The 18,800-nt window shown below is 33.1% G+C and overlaps 1 protein-coding gene across 2 annotated transcripts; it reads right to left on the bottom strand.

Moving 5' to 3' along the window:
- Positions 1 to 13,563: 13,563 nt before the first annotated feature.
- Positions 13,564 to 16,767, bottom strand: LOC107488373 (pentatricopeptide repeat-containing protein At1g71490). 2 transcript variants are annotated; one of them, XM_016109117.3, is made up of 2 exons: positions 16,609 to 16,767; positions 13,564 to 16,050 (listed from the first exon to the last, which is right to left on the bottom strand). In XM_016109117.3, exon 2 carries the CDS (start codon positions 15,879 to 15,881, stop codon positions 13,692 to 13,694), a length of 2,190 nt encoding a protein of 729 aa, XP_015964603.1. In that variant the 5' UTR covers positions 15,882 to 16,050; positions 16,609 to 16,767; the 3' UTR covers positions 13,564 to 13,691. The 2 variants fall into 2 exon arrangements, with proteins under 2 accessions (XP_015964603.1, XP_015964604.1); XM_016109118.3 differs by having other exon boundaries at positions 16,624 to 16,767.
- Between the last annotated feature and the right edge of the window lie 2,033 nt (positions 16,768 to 18,800).

Below are 18,800 nucleotides of genomic sequence, written 5' to 3'. Positions count from 1 at the left end.
TTCATTAAAGCAGTCTTCTTTTTCGTCACGTTTTTCAGCCGGAATTCAGATGTATAAAGCACTCTTCACCTTCCCTGTCTTTTCTAATAAAAGATTCTATCTTTTTAGTTTATATTTTTGTTTGTATTTGAGGGAAAAAAAAACTTCATTTTTTAAGAGTAATTTTAAAGTTATTATAACTAGATAAACATAATAATATTTATTTTCACATCATTTTTTTAATAATTTTTGATAATTTTAGATGTGTTTACAAAATATTTAATTTGTTATTTGTTATTGTAGATATATTTACTTAATTTTACCAAAAAAATTATATTAAATATATTTTCAGATGTATTTTAAAAATATTTTATTTATTATTTATTATTTTTTATGTGTTTTGAATATAATTAAAAATTATATACCATAAATCAAATAACTTTTTTTGAAAGCCACCTATAAATAATGCGTCCTTTAGCTTTCATGTAATATTAGTTGCTATTTCGTTTCTTTATGTATTTTACCCTAAAAATTTGAATATCTCCAAATAAAATTTAGACTCTTTACGTCAAATACGGTTAAAAATATTTTAATGCATAAACTTATTCTTATCACTGGATAGTTAAATTATTTTTATTTAATAATAATAATAATAATAATAATAGTAACACTCATTATTTTCTTAACATTATATTTTGCCTAAAGTATTTAGAAAATAATTTTTTTCAAGTGAAGATTGTATACATACATAAAGTGTATGTACTCATCACTAGGGCTGAAAGTGAGACGAATTGAGTTGAGTCGGACTAAGCTCAAGTTCAGCTCACAAAATTGAGATTGGCTCACAGCTCGTCTCAATAACAATCGAGTTTATTTCTTAAGTTCAACCTTAGCTCACCAAAAGCTCACGAACTAGTTCAAATAATAGGAACATAATCTATAATTCTATAACAATAAATTATAACGTATATATTTTAATAAATATTTAAAAAGATTAATTTTATATATTCTCTATCTATCAATAAATTACAAATTTTTTGTTTATGTCCTACATCAAAATTATATATAAAAAATAAAACATATCCAAACTCAAACTTGTCTCATTTAATTTATAAGCTCAATTTCAAGCTCAAGTTTGACTCACTAGCTCACGAGTTTAACTTATCAAACTATTAACGAGTCGAGTTCAAGCTGACTTATGAACTAGTTTACTCACTTCTAGCCCTACTGGTCATTCTTCTAAAATTAAACTTTTACATTATAAAATTTTCTGAAAAATATATTTTGTTAGAATAAAATCTATACCTTTTGGACATTCTATCATCCCAAAAAAGGTCCATCTGATAAATCAAATGCTTCTGGCCTTGCAATGATTCCACATGCCAAATTCAAAGCCTTTTTGTCTTCTCCACAAAATACGAGGTTGGTCCATCTCCAACAAATTTAAGGCCCAGAATACAAAAGGCCCAGTATCTCTTTCTTTCTCTCGCTCTCTCAATCTTTCCCCCACCAGAGACAAAATTATCGTAGTTATTTGTCTTGCAGCCAGCCAACCATATATGCATGAATTGCACCATCTCCACGCAATCCAGCTGCCAAGAGGATGTGGCAGTATGTTCTTGAACAGAAGAAATTCTGCCACGAACAATAGAAATGACAAGAGTGGAAGTGAAGCAAACAAAAAAGCACTAGGCTAAGAACTATTTTTTTAGTGGTTCTCAAAATTCTGAAGTCCTATAATCCTCGTGGGGAACCTTGAATTAGTGGAAGGAAACAAATGGAAGCAGTTCAAACATTTTATCAGAAGTGACAAGCATGTACTCATTAAGAGAAGGAAGTGATGGATTTGTCATCAATCATATTGAAATTGCTATGTACTCTCTTGTAGATATGTAACTGAATAAGCTAAAATAATATTTTTGTTCTTAGATTTTTTATACAAATATGTAATTAATTGTTCTAAATTAAGGTAACATTATTTGATCATTTCAAGTTGACATTGTCAAGCAAAGACTTTTAGTTTCATGAAATAATAATAAAAGAATATGAAAAAATTAATGTTCTTCATTAGAGGCAATGCTTAATAGTGCAAAATTAATGGCTTTAGTTTTGATAGCAATAACGAAACTTAGTCAAAAGCGAGCTTTTTCCTTTTCTTTTTTTTTAATGGGAATCAAAACAAATGGATTCAATTTGTTTAAATTTGTCTATTTAAATTCGTGGATTTAAGTTTATTAGTTTAACTAAGGAGTTAACTCTAAAATAAAAATTTTACTTATTTAATAAAAGAAAAATATGTTAGAGCTAAATGATGTAAACTAGCCATGTTTATTTTTTATTTTTTTATGTTTTATTTAAATAGGTAATTTTTTACTAGAAAACTAAAAAAAAAATTTGGGCTAAAATATCAACTTTGAGCCAATTTTTTTAATAGATTGTTGAGTTAAGATTTGAAATATTTTGGTTAAAACTTAAAAAAAGCCAATGCAATTCTATATCATCTTACAAATTATAAGTAAAACCTAGTAATTATTCACATCCATACGTAAAAGATTGTTATAACAAAACTATAACTAATTTACCTAATAAAACAGAATCAGAACATCTAATTAACAAGCTATATAGTTTGTTTTGGTGGAGTACATATTATATAGTTTTGACAGAACATCAAATAGATTTTTTTTTCAATGATTTTTATGCATCTTGTGGCATCTGTGTTTCACGCGCCTGCTTAACAAATTTTTAAATCAATTAATGCGCTAATATATAACTTCTATTTTTCAAAGGATTTCGTTTCCTTTTCCGAATTTCTTGACTTCTTTGTTCGATCTCGTTCGTGCGTTTCTCTTTGCCTTCTCATTCGTCGTAAATCAAGTTTTGAAATCGTTTTGAAGATAATGGATGATTCAACTTCAGATTGTTAGCTGAACCAGTGCGAAGTGAATTTTGAATTTGAATCGAACGAAGTTCCTGAGGTGTGATTTAGTTTCAGTTAATTATTGAATCTGAATTTAATGCGTGAACATTGACTCTAAATTGAATCTAAAATACTAATTTTGATTAATTTTGTGCATTTTATACCAGACGTTCGGGTGTAGATCAGAACAATATAGGTGTATTTTAAGAAAGTTTTATTTACAGTTTATGGCTTTTCTTATTATTTTAGTTGAGTTGTTGTCGTTCAGGTGTAGATCAGGAAACTTGGATGTATTTTAGTTGAATTGTTATTGTTTTATGACGTGTAGAAACTCTATAGTATATCCTTGTTTTTAACATGATCTATTTTGTAGCTTATCTGTGTTGTTGATGACCAGTTTGTTCCCAAGGCTGGAATGACTTTTAATACCCTTGAAGGTGCTGCAAAATTTTACAAGGACTATGCGAAGGCTGCAGGTTTTTCTACAAGAGTTCGGAGCACAAATAAGAAGGAAAACATAATTATGAATCAATTGATTACATGTAGTAGAGAGGAAAAATGGAAATCTAAAATATCTCCGACCGAGAAGACAAATCCCTCTGTTGGTTTAAATTGTCCTGCAAGAATTTATATACACACATTGAAGGATGTTGGTGCTTGGATCATTTCGAAGGTCGTGTTGCATCATTCACATCCTTGCTGTCCAACTCAAGCAGAGATGCTCAAACAGCACAGGGAACTAAGCATGTCCGTTCGTCATACTATACAGAATAACGAGGAAGCTGGTATCAGACCAAGCAAAACTTACCAATCATTCGTTGTGGCAGCCGGGGGTCACCGCGAGTTAAATTTTATCGAAAAGACGTGAGGAATTACATCACGAGAGAAGTGCGGAATGTTTCGGAACAAGAAGATGCAAAAGAATTCGGGAAATACTTATTAAGAATGAAAGAGAAGAATTAGAATTTCTTTTTTGAGTTTGAACTCGAGGACGATCAGTCGATTAAGCTGGCTTTTTGGGCCGATGCAAGGAGCAGAGCTGCCTTTAAGTATTTCGAAGATGTTATTTCATTCGACACCACCTATAATACAAACAGGTAACATGCTATTCTGGTTTATGATGCTGAATTAATGTTGTTTTATGAATCTGCTGTAGAGGTGTATATTGCAAGATTTTGGGTGTATAGGATCATTATTTGGGTGTATGTTGTTGATTTTAATTCTGTTTTGTCGTAATATATTTCAGGTATAATCTGGTTTGTGGTTCTTTTGTCGGGGTGAATCACCATGGTCAGTCAACACTTCTTAGATGCGCTTCGATAAAAAACGAAGATATTGAATCATTCAAATGGTTATTTCAATGTTGGCTTCGTACATGGGAGAAAATGCTCCGAAAGGGATACTCACCGATCAATGTGCGTCAATGAAAAAGGCTATAAAGGCTTGTATGCCAACAATAATTCGCCGTTGATGTATTTGGCACATCACGAAGAAGATTCCAAGCAAATTAAACGGGTACAAGGGACACGCAGAAATCAAACTAGAAATGAGCCAAGTTGTTTGGAACTCTCATAGCAAAGACTCATTTGATAGGAATTAGAATGATTTTCTATTGAAGTATGGTCTTGTGGATAACAAGTGACTTTCAGGTAATGTTGTTTAAAATCTACAGCAGAGGTGTAAATTACATGTTTTGGGTGTAATATAGTCTGATTTGGGTGTATTTTGCAAATCTTTGCGAAGACCGTCATATATGGGTTCTAATTTATCTGGATCACCACTTCTGGGCATGGATAAAAAGCACACAAAGGAGCGAGAGCATGCATTCATTTTTTAACAAGTTCATTACACGGAACAGCTCGCTTATCCAATTTGTCAAACAATACGATAATTGCCTCGAAAGCAGGGAGCAAGCAGAGTGATACATGCTCGAAAAGACAACAGGGGCATTCTAAGACAAAAGGGCAGAATAGGAATTTCACACTTTCAGAGGGCCCCATCACTAGAGCACGTGTAAAGAAGCTTAAGGAGAGCTTTGGGAACCTGGCAACGGTTATGCATATGGAGTTACATCAAGTTCTAACCAAGGAAGAATGGACAAGGCCCATTGGGCTAAGTCAGGACAGCAAGAAGCCCAATAATGCTTTCCGAATTCAGTGGGAGGCATAATTTATCTTTAAATTTCGAAATTCTAGACTTTTGTTTTAGTTTGTTATATGGTCAAAAGTTTGTTAGAAGACTTGTTTTAAATCTGCTATGCTTAGTAGTATTTTTAGGGATTTTAAATTTAAATTAAATCTGATATAATCTAATAAGATCAAAACTGATTTAAATTAGTTATCATATCTTTAGGATTTTAAAATTTAAATCAATTCTGATCTAACCCAATAAGATCAAATCTGATTTAAATTAGTTATCTTATCTTTAGGAAATTTAAATTAAGTTATCTTATATTATCTTTTAGTTAGTTGTTAGGTGCCTATTTAAACACCTTTGGTGAGACAATTTACATAACTTTTGATGAATAAATTTCAGTTGCTTTTAAGCACGTTTTATTGTGTGAGAAGTGAGATGAGTGATTTGCTTCGCTTGTTGCATGAGGAAGATTGGAGGAATCAACACTAAGGTGATATGCGTGATGGTTTCTTTCAATTTTCGTCCCTCTGATCTAGGTTTAAGGTTTTAGGGTTTAGGGGTTTAGGGTTTAGGGTTTTAGGGTTTAGGGGTTTAGGGTTTAGGGTTTTAGGGTTTAGGGGTTTAGGGTATAGGGTTTTAGGGTCTAGAGTTTTAGGGTTTAGGATTTAGGATTTTAGGGTTCAGGGTTTAGGGTTTTAGTGTTTCGGGTTTTAGGGATCCAGCATCAGGGGATAGAACTTTAGGTGTATATTGAAATTATTTGGGTGTAAAATTTCATTTTTTGGGTGAAATAGTAGGTTAGGGGTTTAGTGTTTAGGATTTAGGGTTTAGGGTTTAAGAGTTTAGGGTTTTAGTGTTTAGGGTTTAGGGTTTGGGGATTTATGGTTTAAGGTTTTAGGGTTTATGGTTTATGGTTTATAGTTTTGGGTTTTAGGGTTTTAGGGGTTCAGGGTTAGAGTTTAGGGGTTTAGGGTTTAGGGTTTTATGGTTTAGAATTTTAGGGTTTTAGGGTTTAGGATTTAGGATTCAGGGTTTAGGGTTTTAGTGTTTAGGGTTTTAGGGATCCAGCATCAAGGGATAGAATTTTGGGTGTATATTAAAATTATTTGGGTGTAAAATTTCATTTTTTGGGTGTATAGCTGGTTTGATGTTGTTTTCCTTCATTTTTTAGAACCTGTAATTTAGACCTTTTGAATACAGCAGAGACAGTTTAATTATGGGGAAAAATTTTATAATAAAACTAAATTATATTGGCAAAATTTTACACCATGTGTTCAAATTATTACAAGACTACATAACACTTAGATTAATCAGTGTCAATATCATAAGAATCTATCTAACAATATGGACTCAACAACAGTGAGGATGGCTTGGACAATCTTATTGCATCACTCCCCCTAATGGCTTCAGCTATGTGTTGATTCATTTCATGGAATAGAATCCGGAAAGCATATTCTACTCTAAAGTGGTCCACCTCCTCCTACAGTTTAAAAGAATATTCTTTTTAATCAACTATGTTAATTTAGTAAAGTAATAGAGTTATATAGTTTTAAACACAATTATCTGAGTCCAATTATCCCACTCATACTTCTCCTTTTTAACGTTTTCAGGTTGAATTATTTCAAACAATTTCATTACATAAATAGCATAATCATAATTGAAAAACTAAAAATAAATTAGCAAACTAATATAGGAAAGATTAATTTTTAGAGTGAAAGATTTTTACCTTATTTTATGGCCTGAGATGTTAATGTATAGTGGTTCAATTTTCTGATCTGTTTTCTTGAGAGGTGCCCCCAGCATATACCCTCATTCTCGAAATTACAAATCCCTTAAAACACAAAACAAATCAAAATATAAGAATAAATTTAGTAAAGAAATACACTCAGAAAATCAGAAACTACACCTTATGTTGAACAAAAATACACCCAAACATCAAAATACAAAACACAGAAACAATTTACAACGAATTTGTTTAGCTTCATTCTGGCTTTAGAGGGACACGTCTTATGATACGGGTCAAGTATATAAAATTTTCTCTTTCTTACATCAGCCACCTATATCCACCAATGCTCTGAATAGCAAACAGGTGCAAAAATCCGAAGCATGTCCACATTGAACAGTATTTTAGTTTAATTGGCACATAAGTAAAGAATTGTGATAAGAAGTTTTAGAAACGAAAACTTACATATGGATGTGATGCTAATTTTTTTAGGTCAAAAAATGGTATAAACATTGGGTAATCTTCGACCCTAAATGGCTTTTTGGTTTTAGGCTGTAAGAATTCGCCATCTGGATGATTTCCAATGGCCATGTTCTGCAACATTTATGAAACACCAAATGAAATCATTAATACACCCAAATGAATACAAAAAATACACCCAAAGTTGAATTGAAGTACACCTTACGACAATATTAGAGGGGAGACAATATATTTCTTCTTGAAACCTTTTAATGTTTTGTTGGTTTATGATCAGGCACATGGCAGTGAGAATCTAGAAAAAAAAACCCAAATCAATTTACATGAGTTGCAGTTACATTTCATGATAAAATCATTAATGTTATTCTAATATTACCTCAACTTCTATATGTGTAGTAGCTTTCAGAGATGCAAAGTGGATTTTTGACAAAATGAATCGATCTTGGGCTTTGAGGGTGCACACTGGGTCATACTCATTAGTGTTTCCATCTCCGTATGTCTTCATACGTGTGGCCCAGACATAACATTTCTCTTTCATTTCAGCCGAGATCTCGTTGCTCTTCACAGGAGTTTCAAACTTTTCAAAAATTTATTCGCCACTCTGCTTTTCAATCTGTGGACTTTACCTTCTGCATAATCTAATGTTGTTTTTACCCCACTGTTTGCAATTTTTTTCACTAGTTCCTCTAATTGTTCGATTAGTTTTGGTGTTTCAGAAATTTTTGCCCTTTGCCCCTCTTGCGTCGGTGCTCCTTCTTGACTTGAATCAGTCAAGCCAAGATTGAATGATGGCATCGGACCTTTTTAGGAATGTAGGATGCTGTTCGGGCTATCATCATCAATGTAGCAGCGTCTTCTGGGGCTGAATTACTGCATGATGACATATAACGTACTATAAGAATAAGAATAGACAAATGATATTGAAAATAAAAATTTACTTTGTTGAACTTACATTTTATATGGAACTGGTGGAACCGTGGGTGTGCTTTCATCAGGTTTCGGGGGTTGTGGAGTGCTGCAGGGTTAGATAAAATGAATCATATTATAAAAAAACTAGTTATAGATTTTATGTGAAGGTATACACCCAAATAAGTAAAATACACACCCAAACAAGGACAATCTACACCCAAATAATAACCAAATACACTCCAATATTATTCCTTACCTTTTTTGTTCTTTCTTCACTAATTTTCTCTCTCTCAGATTTTGTAGGGGATGGTTCAATTTCTGGCACATGGATTGTCTGGGACAAAGGGACATAAACTTGAATCGAAACTCTAAACAAGACAAAAATAAAAAGTTAAGAAAGCCCGTGAAAATTCATAATTATAAGATTGAAATTTACTTGTAAAACTCACATTGAAAGCGCTTCATTTTGTGACTATGTCTCCACCTGCACAATCATTATGTTCTGTTCAGCTGGGTCATTGGCTGATTCTTCTACCAGACTCAACCTGAAATACACCCAAAAAAATCAAAATACACCTGAAGCTTTGAAAAGAAACACATGCTTTGTTTTTTGAGAACTTACGTAGTTGCTGTTTTTGCTTTTTTTTCCTGCCTTTTTTTTCTTGAATAAAATATTAAAGGGCTTTTTTTTCTAAAAAAAATATATACATAATTAGAAGAAGAAGGTAAATAAATATAAAAGCAACCGGTATTAGAAAGAGAAATTACATGCTATCTGCCGGTTTATTTATGCTGCTTTGATCTGTTTGTCCTTGAGATAAAGGATCATTCTCACTTCCTAAGTTCACCTTTGGTATTTTAAGTATAGAATAAATATCATTCAGTAAAAATATTATACAGTTAAATCAGGATAACAAGATTTTATCAAATAAAGATTCTTACGTTTCGGATGAGTCATATTGACCTTTTGTCGATGGCAGCGGAGCTCCTTTCTTCCTGGGAAACCAAAAATAATTATCGGCAACCCAAAAACATCTTAAAATGCTTGCTATACACCAAAATATAACAAACCCCTGTGCAGCAGCTTTTTCATTGGTTTTCTTCTTTTTAGATTCCCTTAAGTATTCTTCTAATACTTCAGTTTCAAGTTCAGATCTGACAGTACATGCATAAAAGAACATGTTAACAAATATAATTTTGATGATAAATGGTAATATAGCTTTACAAAGTATCTTACCCATCATATTATTGAGTTTGTTTAGGAGACGAATCCTCAACAACTTGCTTTCTCTTTTTGGATTGCGCCTTGGAGAAAAAAAAGTATGATTCAGAAAAACAAAATAAAATTGATGATAAAATAATATCCAAAGCAGTGCTTACTTTTTGAGTGTTCTTTGAATTTTTTCTTTGTTTTTATTTTTTTATTGGTGATTATTCTTTACTTCTGAAAGTTAATAAGAAAAAATACATGAAATTTTGAAAATAAATGTAAAAGAAAGCGATGATAATTTCAGAATATTACTCATCATTTGATTCAGTTTCTGAATTGGAATCCTCCTGAATCTTCTTCCTTTTTTTGGATTCCATTCTGGAAGGCAAACAATCATTAGTAAAAAATACCCTAAACGTGACAAAATACATCCTAAAAGTGACAAAATACACCCTAAAATATTACTTACTTCTTGGTCGTTCTGGTGGGTTGTTTCCTTTTTGGTTCCTCTGAGTCTTCTTCAGACTCAGACTTAGAGAAAGAATAGACTTCAGTTTCAGATGTATCACTCTCAGATGATGATGAACTTGCCTTGGTTTTTTGTTTTTGTGTTTTTCTCTTTCTTTTCTTTTTCCTTCATTTGTTTCAACTTCTTTTTTGTTTCTGCTTTCTTTACGATCCCCTGAAACAGTAGAAATATTAGTTTACAGCATCTACATAAATAAAATACACTCAAATTAGAGAAGATATGCTGTTCATTTATCATATGTCCATCTATTTCTGCCCTCATCCTTACAACCAACTGCTCTCTATTCCAGTTGCTAACCAAGGGTAGTCCAGGTTTTTCTTCTCCTTTTTTGTCTTTATTTTTTGCCAGATGGAAATAGATTATCATCAAGGCAAAGAGGCAGTCGTCGATTGATTTTTTCTTTTTTAGACGGTAATTAGTTATGCCTTTGATGATGAAATTCAGCACATAGGCTCCCCAGTTGCCCTCTATTATTCTGTCCATGTTAAAAATTGGAGCTAGGTGCACAAGAGAGATTTTGTTTATTGTTCTTGGCAACAAGAACGCCATCTGAATATAGAGGATGAAAATCCTCTTGAACATCAGGCGATCTTATTCATTTTCAACACCAATACTCATAATCTCATCTGTCAGATTCTTTAGAGTATTCTCCTGGAATCTTCAAAATATCTGTTTGTTCTCTTCAAAAAGTTCTTTATAGCTCACTTTCTCAGGAAATATATCTCCTACAAAAAAGAAAACAATTTACACTGCAAATTAGTTGAAATACACCCAAATATCACTCATATACACCTATGTTTATTTCTTTACTACATGATAGCAGAATAAGATATTACGAAGAATGGAAGTATAGAGGTTTTCTGTAATCAGTTACCTGATGCATTGAGGCCAAGGGCAACCCCTATTGTGCTAGGTTTAACTCTAAAGGAACCATAGCTTGTTTCAAGTGTGTTTTTGTCCAAATTAAAGGAGTTAGCCAACTCCTTTAATAGTTTGTGATGCACCCTCATTGGCGGAATGTGCATCAGTCCACCAAAACCTAATTCTCAAATAATCTCTTTCTTTGCCTCGCTCATATTTTAAAATTTTTTACTCAACAATCTGGTGGTACATTTCAAGTCTTTGGTTTGCTGTAAAAAAAAGAAGCAAAATTAGAGTCATTAAAATAAGATATATTTGTATTAGAAAAAATTGACTTGTTCTAAGACATATATTTGTGCTTACATTATATTTTTTCCACCTTGGTTCTTGCTTGCCATTTTTACTGCAATGAAAAAGAGATGCTGTCAATAGATAAAAAATACACCCAAATATCAGCCACATACACCCAAATCCAGTCACATAAACATTGCTTTTTCAATTAAACGAAATTAAATAAGTTTAAAATCATATTCAATTCAACCAAACATGTATAAAATGACACTACAAGGTCAAGCACAATTAGAACAGTACCAATTAGACTTCAAAACTCCTAATATATATATCAGTCCCATACACCTCTACATTTTTTGGATTATATGATATTATATGAGTTCAAAAAGATATTTAAGTTCAAAATGCCACTAGAAGCAACAGTCGCATGTCAAATCCGACATATACACCTAAAAATCTATCATATACACCCAAAAATCATTTAGAAGAAGAAGAGTCGTCCATGTAAGCATGCACAAACCTACTTAAAAAAACATGTAAACACGCACAAAACATGTACCAAAACAGATCAAAATACACGTTAAAGCATTCACTAGAAGTACGTGAAATAGCGTAAACGAAGAACAGTGTCATCAGAACAGTAATATGAGATCTAAACCAATAACAGTGAAACAGAGAGAGAAATATTGACGATATAGTGTTTCGATTTCATATAACAGAAATGTGAAAAATCTAGAAGAATAGTAAAACAGTACCTTGAATAATGTTTCTTCGTTCTTTCTGGTGATTTTTGATAGAGATTTGTATGTTTTTTTCTTGATTTCTTCTGCTCTTCGCAAGGAGTTGGAACGTTTCTTCAGAATCGTAGTTTGTTTCGAATGTGGGCTTGAATCTTGACGGTTTGGGTTTTGATTGAGGAAGAAGATGAAGAGTCTGTCATAATGAGCGTGTTTTGAAAAAACGCAACTGTTGATTAAGGCACGTGCGTTTATGCTCGATTGTAGAGGAGTGTAGTGCGCGTGCTTTTTCTTGAGCTTGGGCCAACTTGTATAGCTTGTAAGCCAAAAAAGCTTGTATGTGTAGCAGGCCTGTTTTTAATAACATCCTAAATTTAGTGTAGGGGTGTGCATGAGCCGGGTTTGATGTGATCTAAACCTTACCCGAAATATATACCGAGCCTATTTATTAGACCCGAACCCGCCCCTAAACCTGATGAAACCTATACACTTTCGGACCACAATTATACTGGGTAAAAACCAGGCCGTTAACATTACATTACATTGATACCTTCTTATAAGCTAGCATGTGAAAATATCCAAATTTTCAAGACTCTAACAATTATTTGACATGGTAAAATTCACTTAGAAAAATATAACAAGAACCAACTCTTCTCTAAAATTAAAGCATAACCATAATCAATACTAATATTGTCTAATAACACCAAATATTTAAATCAATACAAATAACACAATATTATGCATTAGTCTAAAATCTTATGCATTTTAAATATAAAACATTAACTTATAGTCTTATAATAACTAATAACACAAAATATTAAGGTTTACAATACTTAAATTCCACATAAGAATAGCCATCATCCATCACTAATAACACAATATTAATTATGTACGATGACCGGGCCACTGGGCCGAGTTTGGGTGACCCGAACCATGGCTCGGACCCGACTCAAAATAATGACCGGGTCTATTTTTGAAACCCTTACCCAACCCTAAACCCGGTGAAATTACACTAAAATAGCCCCTAAAGTGTTCGGAGCCGGGTCGAGTCTTCGGACCAGATCGAACCATGCACACCCCTAATTTAGTAACTAAATAATTATTAATTATAAATTATAAATAAGTACTAATTAAATAAATCACCATCTTTATTAACTATACCCAACATTTTGATTGTACTCAATTTTCATTAATTGGATAAATCACTATTTTTTGAGAAAGAAAAAAAATAAGTATTAACCGAAGAGTAGTTTTTTTAATGATATAGTTTTAAAGATATTTGTATTTATTATTTTCTTAATATGTATATATTTTTATTTTTAAATAGTTAATTTAAAATTAAGAGAGTATTTATTCATCTTTTGAATTATTTTTTGAAAAAAAAATAAGAGTACTTATATGTGTGTGTGTGTGTGTGTTTAGCATTTCCTTTATTATTTCTATTAGAAGAAGTAATGTTTTGCTATCTTAAGTAAACAATATGTTACTTATCGAAAAGACAAAAATTTAAAATTATTTTAATGAATTATGTATTTTAATTTAAAGTAAGAAGATTCAAGACCAAATATAATGAAAGGAAAGGATTATGAAAATTTTGGCAAATGATATGTATTATTACATTTAATTAATCAACTACTTTTTATTGGGTCGCAAAACTTCCAGTTTTTATATTATCTGACGCTGCAAATTCTCAGAAAAAAAAAACTAAAAAAAATGTATAATTCATAATATAAGAATGACAATTCTAATTTAAAATAAGAACCCTCAATAAAGCTTCCATCCATGAAAGAGTTTAATCATTCTTCATTTTTTTTTCTAATCGTCTTGATATATACAACTTGTTAAACAAATTTTCAGAAACTTTAAGCGATGCATTAAAACATTGCTTGGGTCAAAAATACAAGAACAGCAATCTATATAATTTAGTATACACTTCCTACAACATTCAACTCTTCAAAATCTTCCTCGGATGAAACAATCTCCTCATTACTTACATAACCAGCATCTTTCATCACTTCATTGAGTCCATCTATTAAGGGGTAGATCTCATAAGCATGAGGGTTGGAAGTATCTCCCACCACAAATGGAGAAAACTCATTGCCAACATCAACCCAAGCACAGCCTGGTGCCTTTCTCACACCCATGTTCTTCATGTAACTCCTCACTTCTGCAAGCTTGCTCCAACAACCAGCGTCCGCATACATATTCGCAATCAACACATAATAACCTGAGTGATCAGATTTCATTTCCATCAATTTTCCTGCAGCCCATTCCCCCATCATTGTGTTTCCATGGATTCGACAAGCTCCAATGAGTGTTGCCCACATTGCGGAAGTTGGCTTGCATGGCATCCCAGTAATAACATCCCTTGCTTTGTTCAGATGGCCAGCCCTTCCATAGAGATCAACCATGCAAGCAAAGTGCTCAAGGCGCGGTATCATCCCATGAACATCTATCATCTGTTTAAAGAGTAACTGACCCTGAGATACAAGACCAGAATGGCTGCAAGCTGTTAAAACTGCAACCATTGTTACATGATCTGGTTTAATCTTCAACTTGCACATCTCTTCAAATAGTTTTAGAGCAGTTTGTCCTTCTCCCTTCATACCGTACCCCAAGATCATGGAAGTATATGTGACTTCATCTCTTGTACTCAGCGAATCAAACACTCTTCTGGCTTCTAAGACTTTGCCAGACCTCGCATACATGTCCACCAGAGCGTTCCACAATAATAAATACTTATCAAACTCTTCGCGCTTCATGATGTAGCCATGAAACTCCCTGCCATGTTGCAGATTCGCTATGCGAGCACAAAGGGGAAGAACACTTGCAATGGTTACAAAATTTGGTTCAACACCCTTGTGTAACATTTCTCTGAAAAGGAGTGAGACTTCCTCAGATTGATCCATGTGTGCATATCCAGAAAGCATCGCATTCCAAGTAACTAAACCCTTGTCTTCCATTCTGTGGAACATTATATATGCATGCCTGAGATCACTACATCTGGAATACATTGTAATTAATGCATTTCTTACGTTTTCAAATGCATCTAAGCATGTCCTTACAGCATGACCATGAATCTCCTTTCCCAATTTAAGGGCTCCAATGTGGGAACATGCATTCAATCCAACAACCACCGCAACATTGTCCAAATGAATTTTAGTTCTCATCTGAGAAAGCATCTGAAGTGCCCCACTAAAATTTCCTGAATGCAAGCACCCTCCAGCAATGGTATTCCAAATGATCACATTCATTTCAACACCCTCCTCTTGCATGCATCCAAATAGCCAAAACGCTTCCTCCCACATCCCCCTTGAAGCATAACAATTGATCATAGTGTTCCAAGAAACATCATCCCTATGGTGCATTTTATCGAATATTTGGCGAGCAACCTTCAATTCCCCAAACCTACCATACATAGAGACCAATGCATTGTGCACAAACAAGCTCCACCCAATTGAGCTAGCCTCAATAGACTTATGAACCTCCACACCAATAGCAAAATCTAACAATTCCCCACAAGCCTTTAGAACAGAAGGGTAAGTGAAATCGTCAGGTTCAATCCTCTTATTCACCATTTTCTTATACACAGAAAGACCCTCCATAAAGAGCCCATTTCTAACATAGGAAGATATAACCATATTCCAAGGCAATGGATCCAAACTAGTGGAGCTCTCAACAACAACATTAGCATCAGCAAGGAGAGTGAAACTAGTGTAAAAATTAGTGAGCCTTGAAACCAAAACAGGGTGTTGATCAAGACCCAATGAAATGACTTGGGTATGAAGCTGCTTACCCTGTGGCAATGATTTAAGGTTAGTGCAGCCCAAGAGAAGAGAACTAATGGGGTGTAACAAGATATAGGAAGAAGAAGCAGTAGAAGGTGATGGTGCTGCATGTTGCTGTATTTGAAAGAAGGTTTTGAATGCGTTAGACAAGTTGGCTTGTTTGACGAAGTCCTTGAGAGCTGCAACAAGAACACCAACCATAGATGCATTAGTGAAGGCATAGAGTTTGTCAAACTGTTTGGTGGGTTGTTTCCATGATTTGGGTAGGAACCTCTGAACTCGTGAGAGTAAGTGTTTTGTGGGTATAGTTGTAGAAGATGGCATAAACTGTCATGGCCAATAAGGAGCAAGCACACGTCTTGAACAACATTTGATGGAATTGATTCTGTAATAGGGTCGTGGAGCTCAATAATTTTAAGTTGTGAATATGGAGGGAGTACCCAAGTGTGGAAGATGCAGTGCTGTTGGAGAAGTGAGATGTCGTATATTTTACCTGAAATGGAAGACAAATGGAAAATTGCAAGTCATAGAATCATAAAGGGATAGTAAATAGTGACTCCTAAATGGTAAATAGTAATCTTTCATAATTCAAAACTAAAATGCAACCAAACTATTAGAAAGAGACTTCATAGTTTTTGGGACGACAATCTAAATTACAACCAACCTAAAGCATTGAGTTCAAAAGAATAAAATCACTAACAGGCAATTCCTCAAACACCTCATGTGCGTCCACCACCAACGCAAATTTCAAGTAAGTACTAACAAAAACACTCCCTATAAACACATCTAATTCCAACCCAAATTCAAAACAACAATACATGAATCTTCTCAACCTTTTATCCTGCACATAAGCAAAAAGGTGACAAACATCTTAAATCCGAAACACCAGGGAGTTGTATAAGTCACTCCTTGGAGCATTATCATGCATAGTAGATTTGAATGAGTTAACAGGAGATAACCATCGTGACAAAGTTTAAATGGCGGCATGATGTTAACGTGCCCACCATTAATGGAATCAACAAGCAAACACAGAACCAGAGTTAATGGGTACCTGTAGAATGCAGACCTTAAGCAACGGCGAGGGGAATATGTGGCGGCAGCGGCAGCATGACCCTGACTCCGTCAGCAGCTCACGGTGAAGGGCGAGACTCCGGCGACGGCAAGGCGAGACAAAGGAGTGAGGACCAGGGTTGTTGGTCTTTGTTTTTATGTTTACGTTTTTGTCGGAAAGGGGTTGCTGGACTAGTCTCACTTTTTGATAGTGTCTGGTCTTGTTCTAAGGCCCAATTAAGATTAAAAAAAAAATTAATTACTCTAATAATTTTTACAATAATACTCTATATCCATGTAAAAAATGCATCCAAGTTATCCAAGTAATATTGGCCAGAAGCTCCCCTCCCCCTCACTCATTTATCATACGCGCGCTACATATGACGTGCTGCAACCTAAAACTTTGCTCAACGCAAATCTTCTGCTGCAACATAAACCTTCTTCTCTGTTCGCGTTCTTTCTTATTGATCTGCATTGTCTTCGTCGTTCTCTTCTGGTCACGTTCATCTTCTCGTTTTCTTCTTTCGATCTGGTTACGTTGCATTTATCTTTTTCCTATTCTTCTTCGATCTTCACTTCTGAATCAAAACAATGAATGACTCAACTTCAGATCAGTTGAATGAGAGCGATTTGGATTATTCTTCTAAAACGAATCAAACTGACGAAGTTTGGATTATTCAATTTTGAATCGAATTGAATAGAATGCAATTGCTATTTTGAATTGGATTTGAATTGAATGGATGGAGGTGTACTGAATTGAATTAATTAAATTGATAATCTGCAAATTGTAGGCAGAGCTGTTTGAATTTGATTTTATATAATGAATTATGTTTCATTCACAAAGATGTTCGAATTTGATTTTATATAATGGATTATGTTTCATTCACTCAATACTATACAATTGTTTCATCAGTACGTATTCGATTCATTATGCAAAAAGTTGTTCGAATTTGATTTTATATAATGTATTATGTGTTTCACCATGAGTACGTGTTCAGTTCATTATGCAGAAAGCGGTTCGAATTTGATTTTATATAACGGATTATGTTTTATTCACTCAATACTATACAATTGTTTCACCATGAGTACATGTTTCGGTTCATTATGCAGAAAGCTGTTCGAATTTGATTTTATATAATAGATTATGTTTCGTTCACTTAGTACTATAAAATTATTTCACCATTAGTATGTGTTTCGGTTTATTATGCAAAAGATGTTCGAATTTGATTTTATATAATGGATTATGTTTCGTTCACTCAATACTATACAATTGTTTCACCATGGGTACGTGTTTCGGTTCATTATGTAGAAAACTGATCGAATTTGATTTTATATAATGGATAATGTTCCATTCATTTAATACTATACAATTGTTTAGTCAAAAAAAATACTATACAATTGTTTCACCATAATAACATGTTCTGTACAATTTAAAACTCTTCCTCCCCACTTTCTATTGATTCTTCACCAAACAGAGAAGGAGAAAAAGACAAAAAAAATACCGTAGCAATAACAACAAAAGAATAACGATAAGGAGAAAACACGTGAATGAGAAGGAATGCGGAAAAAAAGAGGAGAATGAGGAGGAGGAACGCGAAGAAGGTGAAGAAGAAGAAGAAGAAGACGCTCCGTGCGTAAACGAGTGTGAGAAGAAGAAGAAGAAGTGCGGGAGAAGAAGAAGAATAGAAGAAGAGAAGAAGTTTTGGGCAAAAGCGGTTTCGTATGTGTATTGAGTTTTTTCAGTATTAAGCCAACTTAGATGAACTTGGATACAAAATTACATGGATGTGTAGCATGACTGTAATTTTTATAGTTTTATCAAATTTTTAATTATACATCTATATTTTTTATTTAATTAAGTTTTATATTATTTTTAATTTTATGATTATGTCCTTTTCATGTCAAAAATATTAAAATTAATAGAATTTTTGTTAAAACACATACAATTAAAGATCTAATTAAGTTTTTTATTGTGAATATTTTCAATTTATGAAAAAATATTCAGTTAAATCTAATATTTTTTTATATTTTGAAAGATTTAAATATAAAATTAAAAGTAGTATAAAGACTAAATTAAAAAAATATACAAATCTAATTACAACTTTAATAAAACTATAAGAATCAATAAAATAATTAAACTTAATAAAATAATAAAATGAAAATAAATAAAAAGTTTAATGCAAATTTAAGAAT

Source organism: Arachis duranensis, chromosome 5 (assembly GCF_000817695.3).
Source record: "Arachis duranensis cultivar V14167 chromosome 5, aradu.V14167.gnm2.J7QH, whole genome shotgun sequence".
NCBI lineage: Eukaryota > Viridiplantae > Streptophyta > Magnoliopsida > Fabales > Fabaceae > Arachis > Arachis duranensis.
This window is presented reverse-complemented; position numbering and strand designations above follow the sequence as displayed.

Coding starts and splice junctions, on each gene's coding strand:
- LOC107488373 (XM_016109117.3), bottom strand. CDS start 15,881: ATGCCATCTTCTACAACTATACCCACAAAACACTTACTCTCACGAGTT.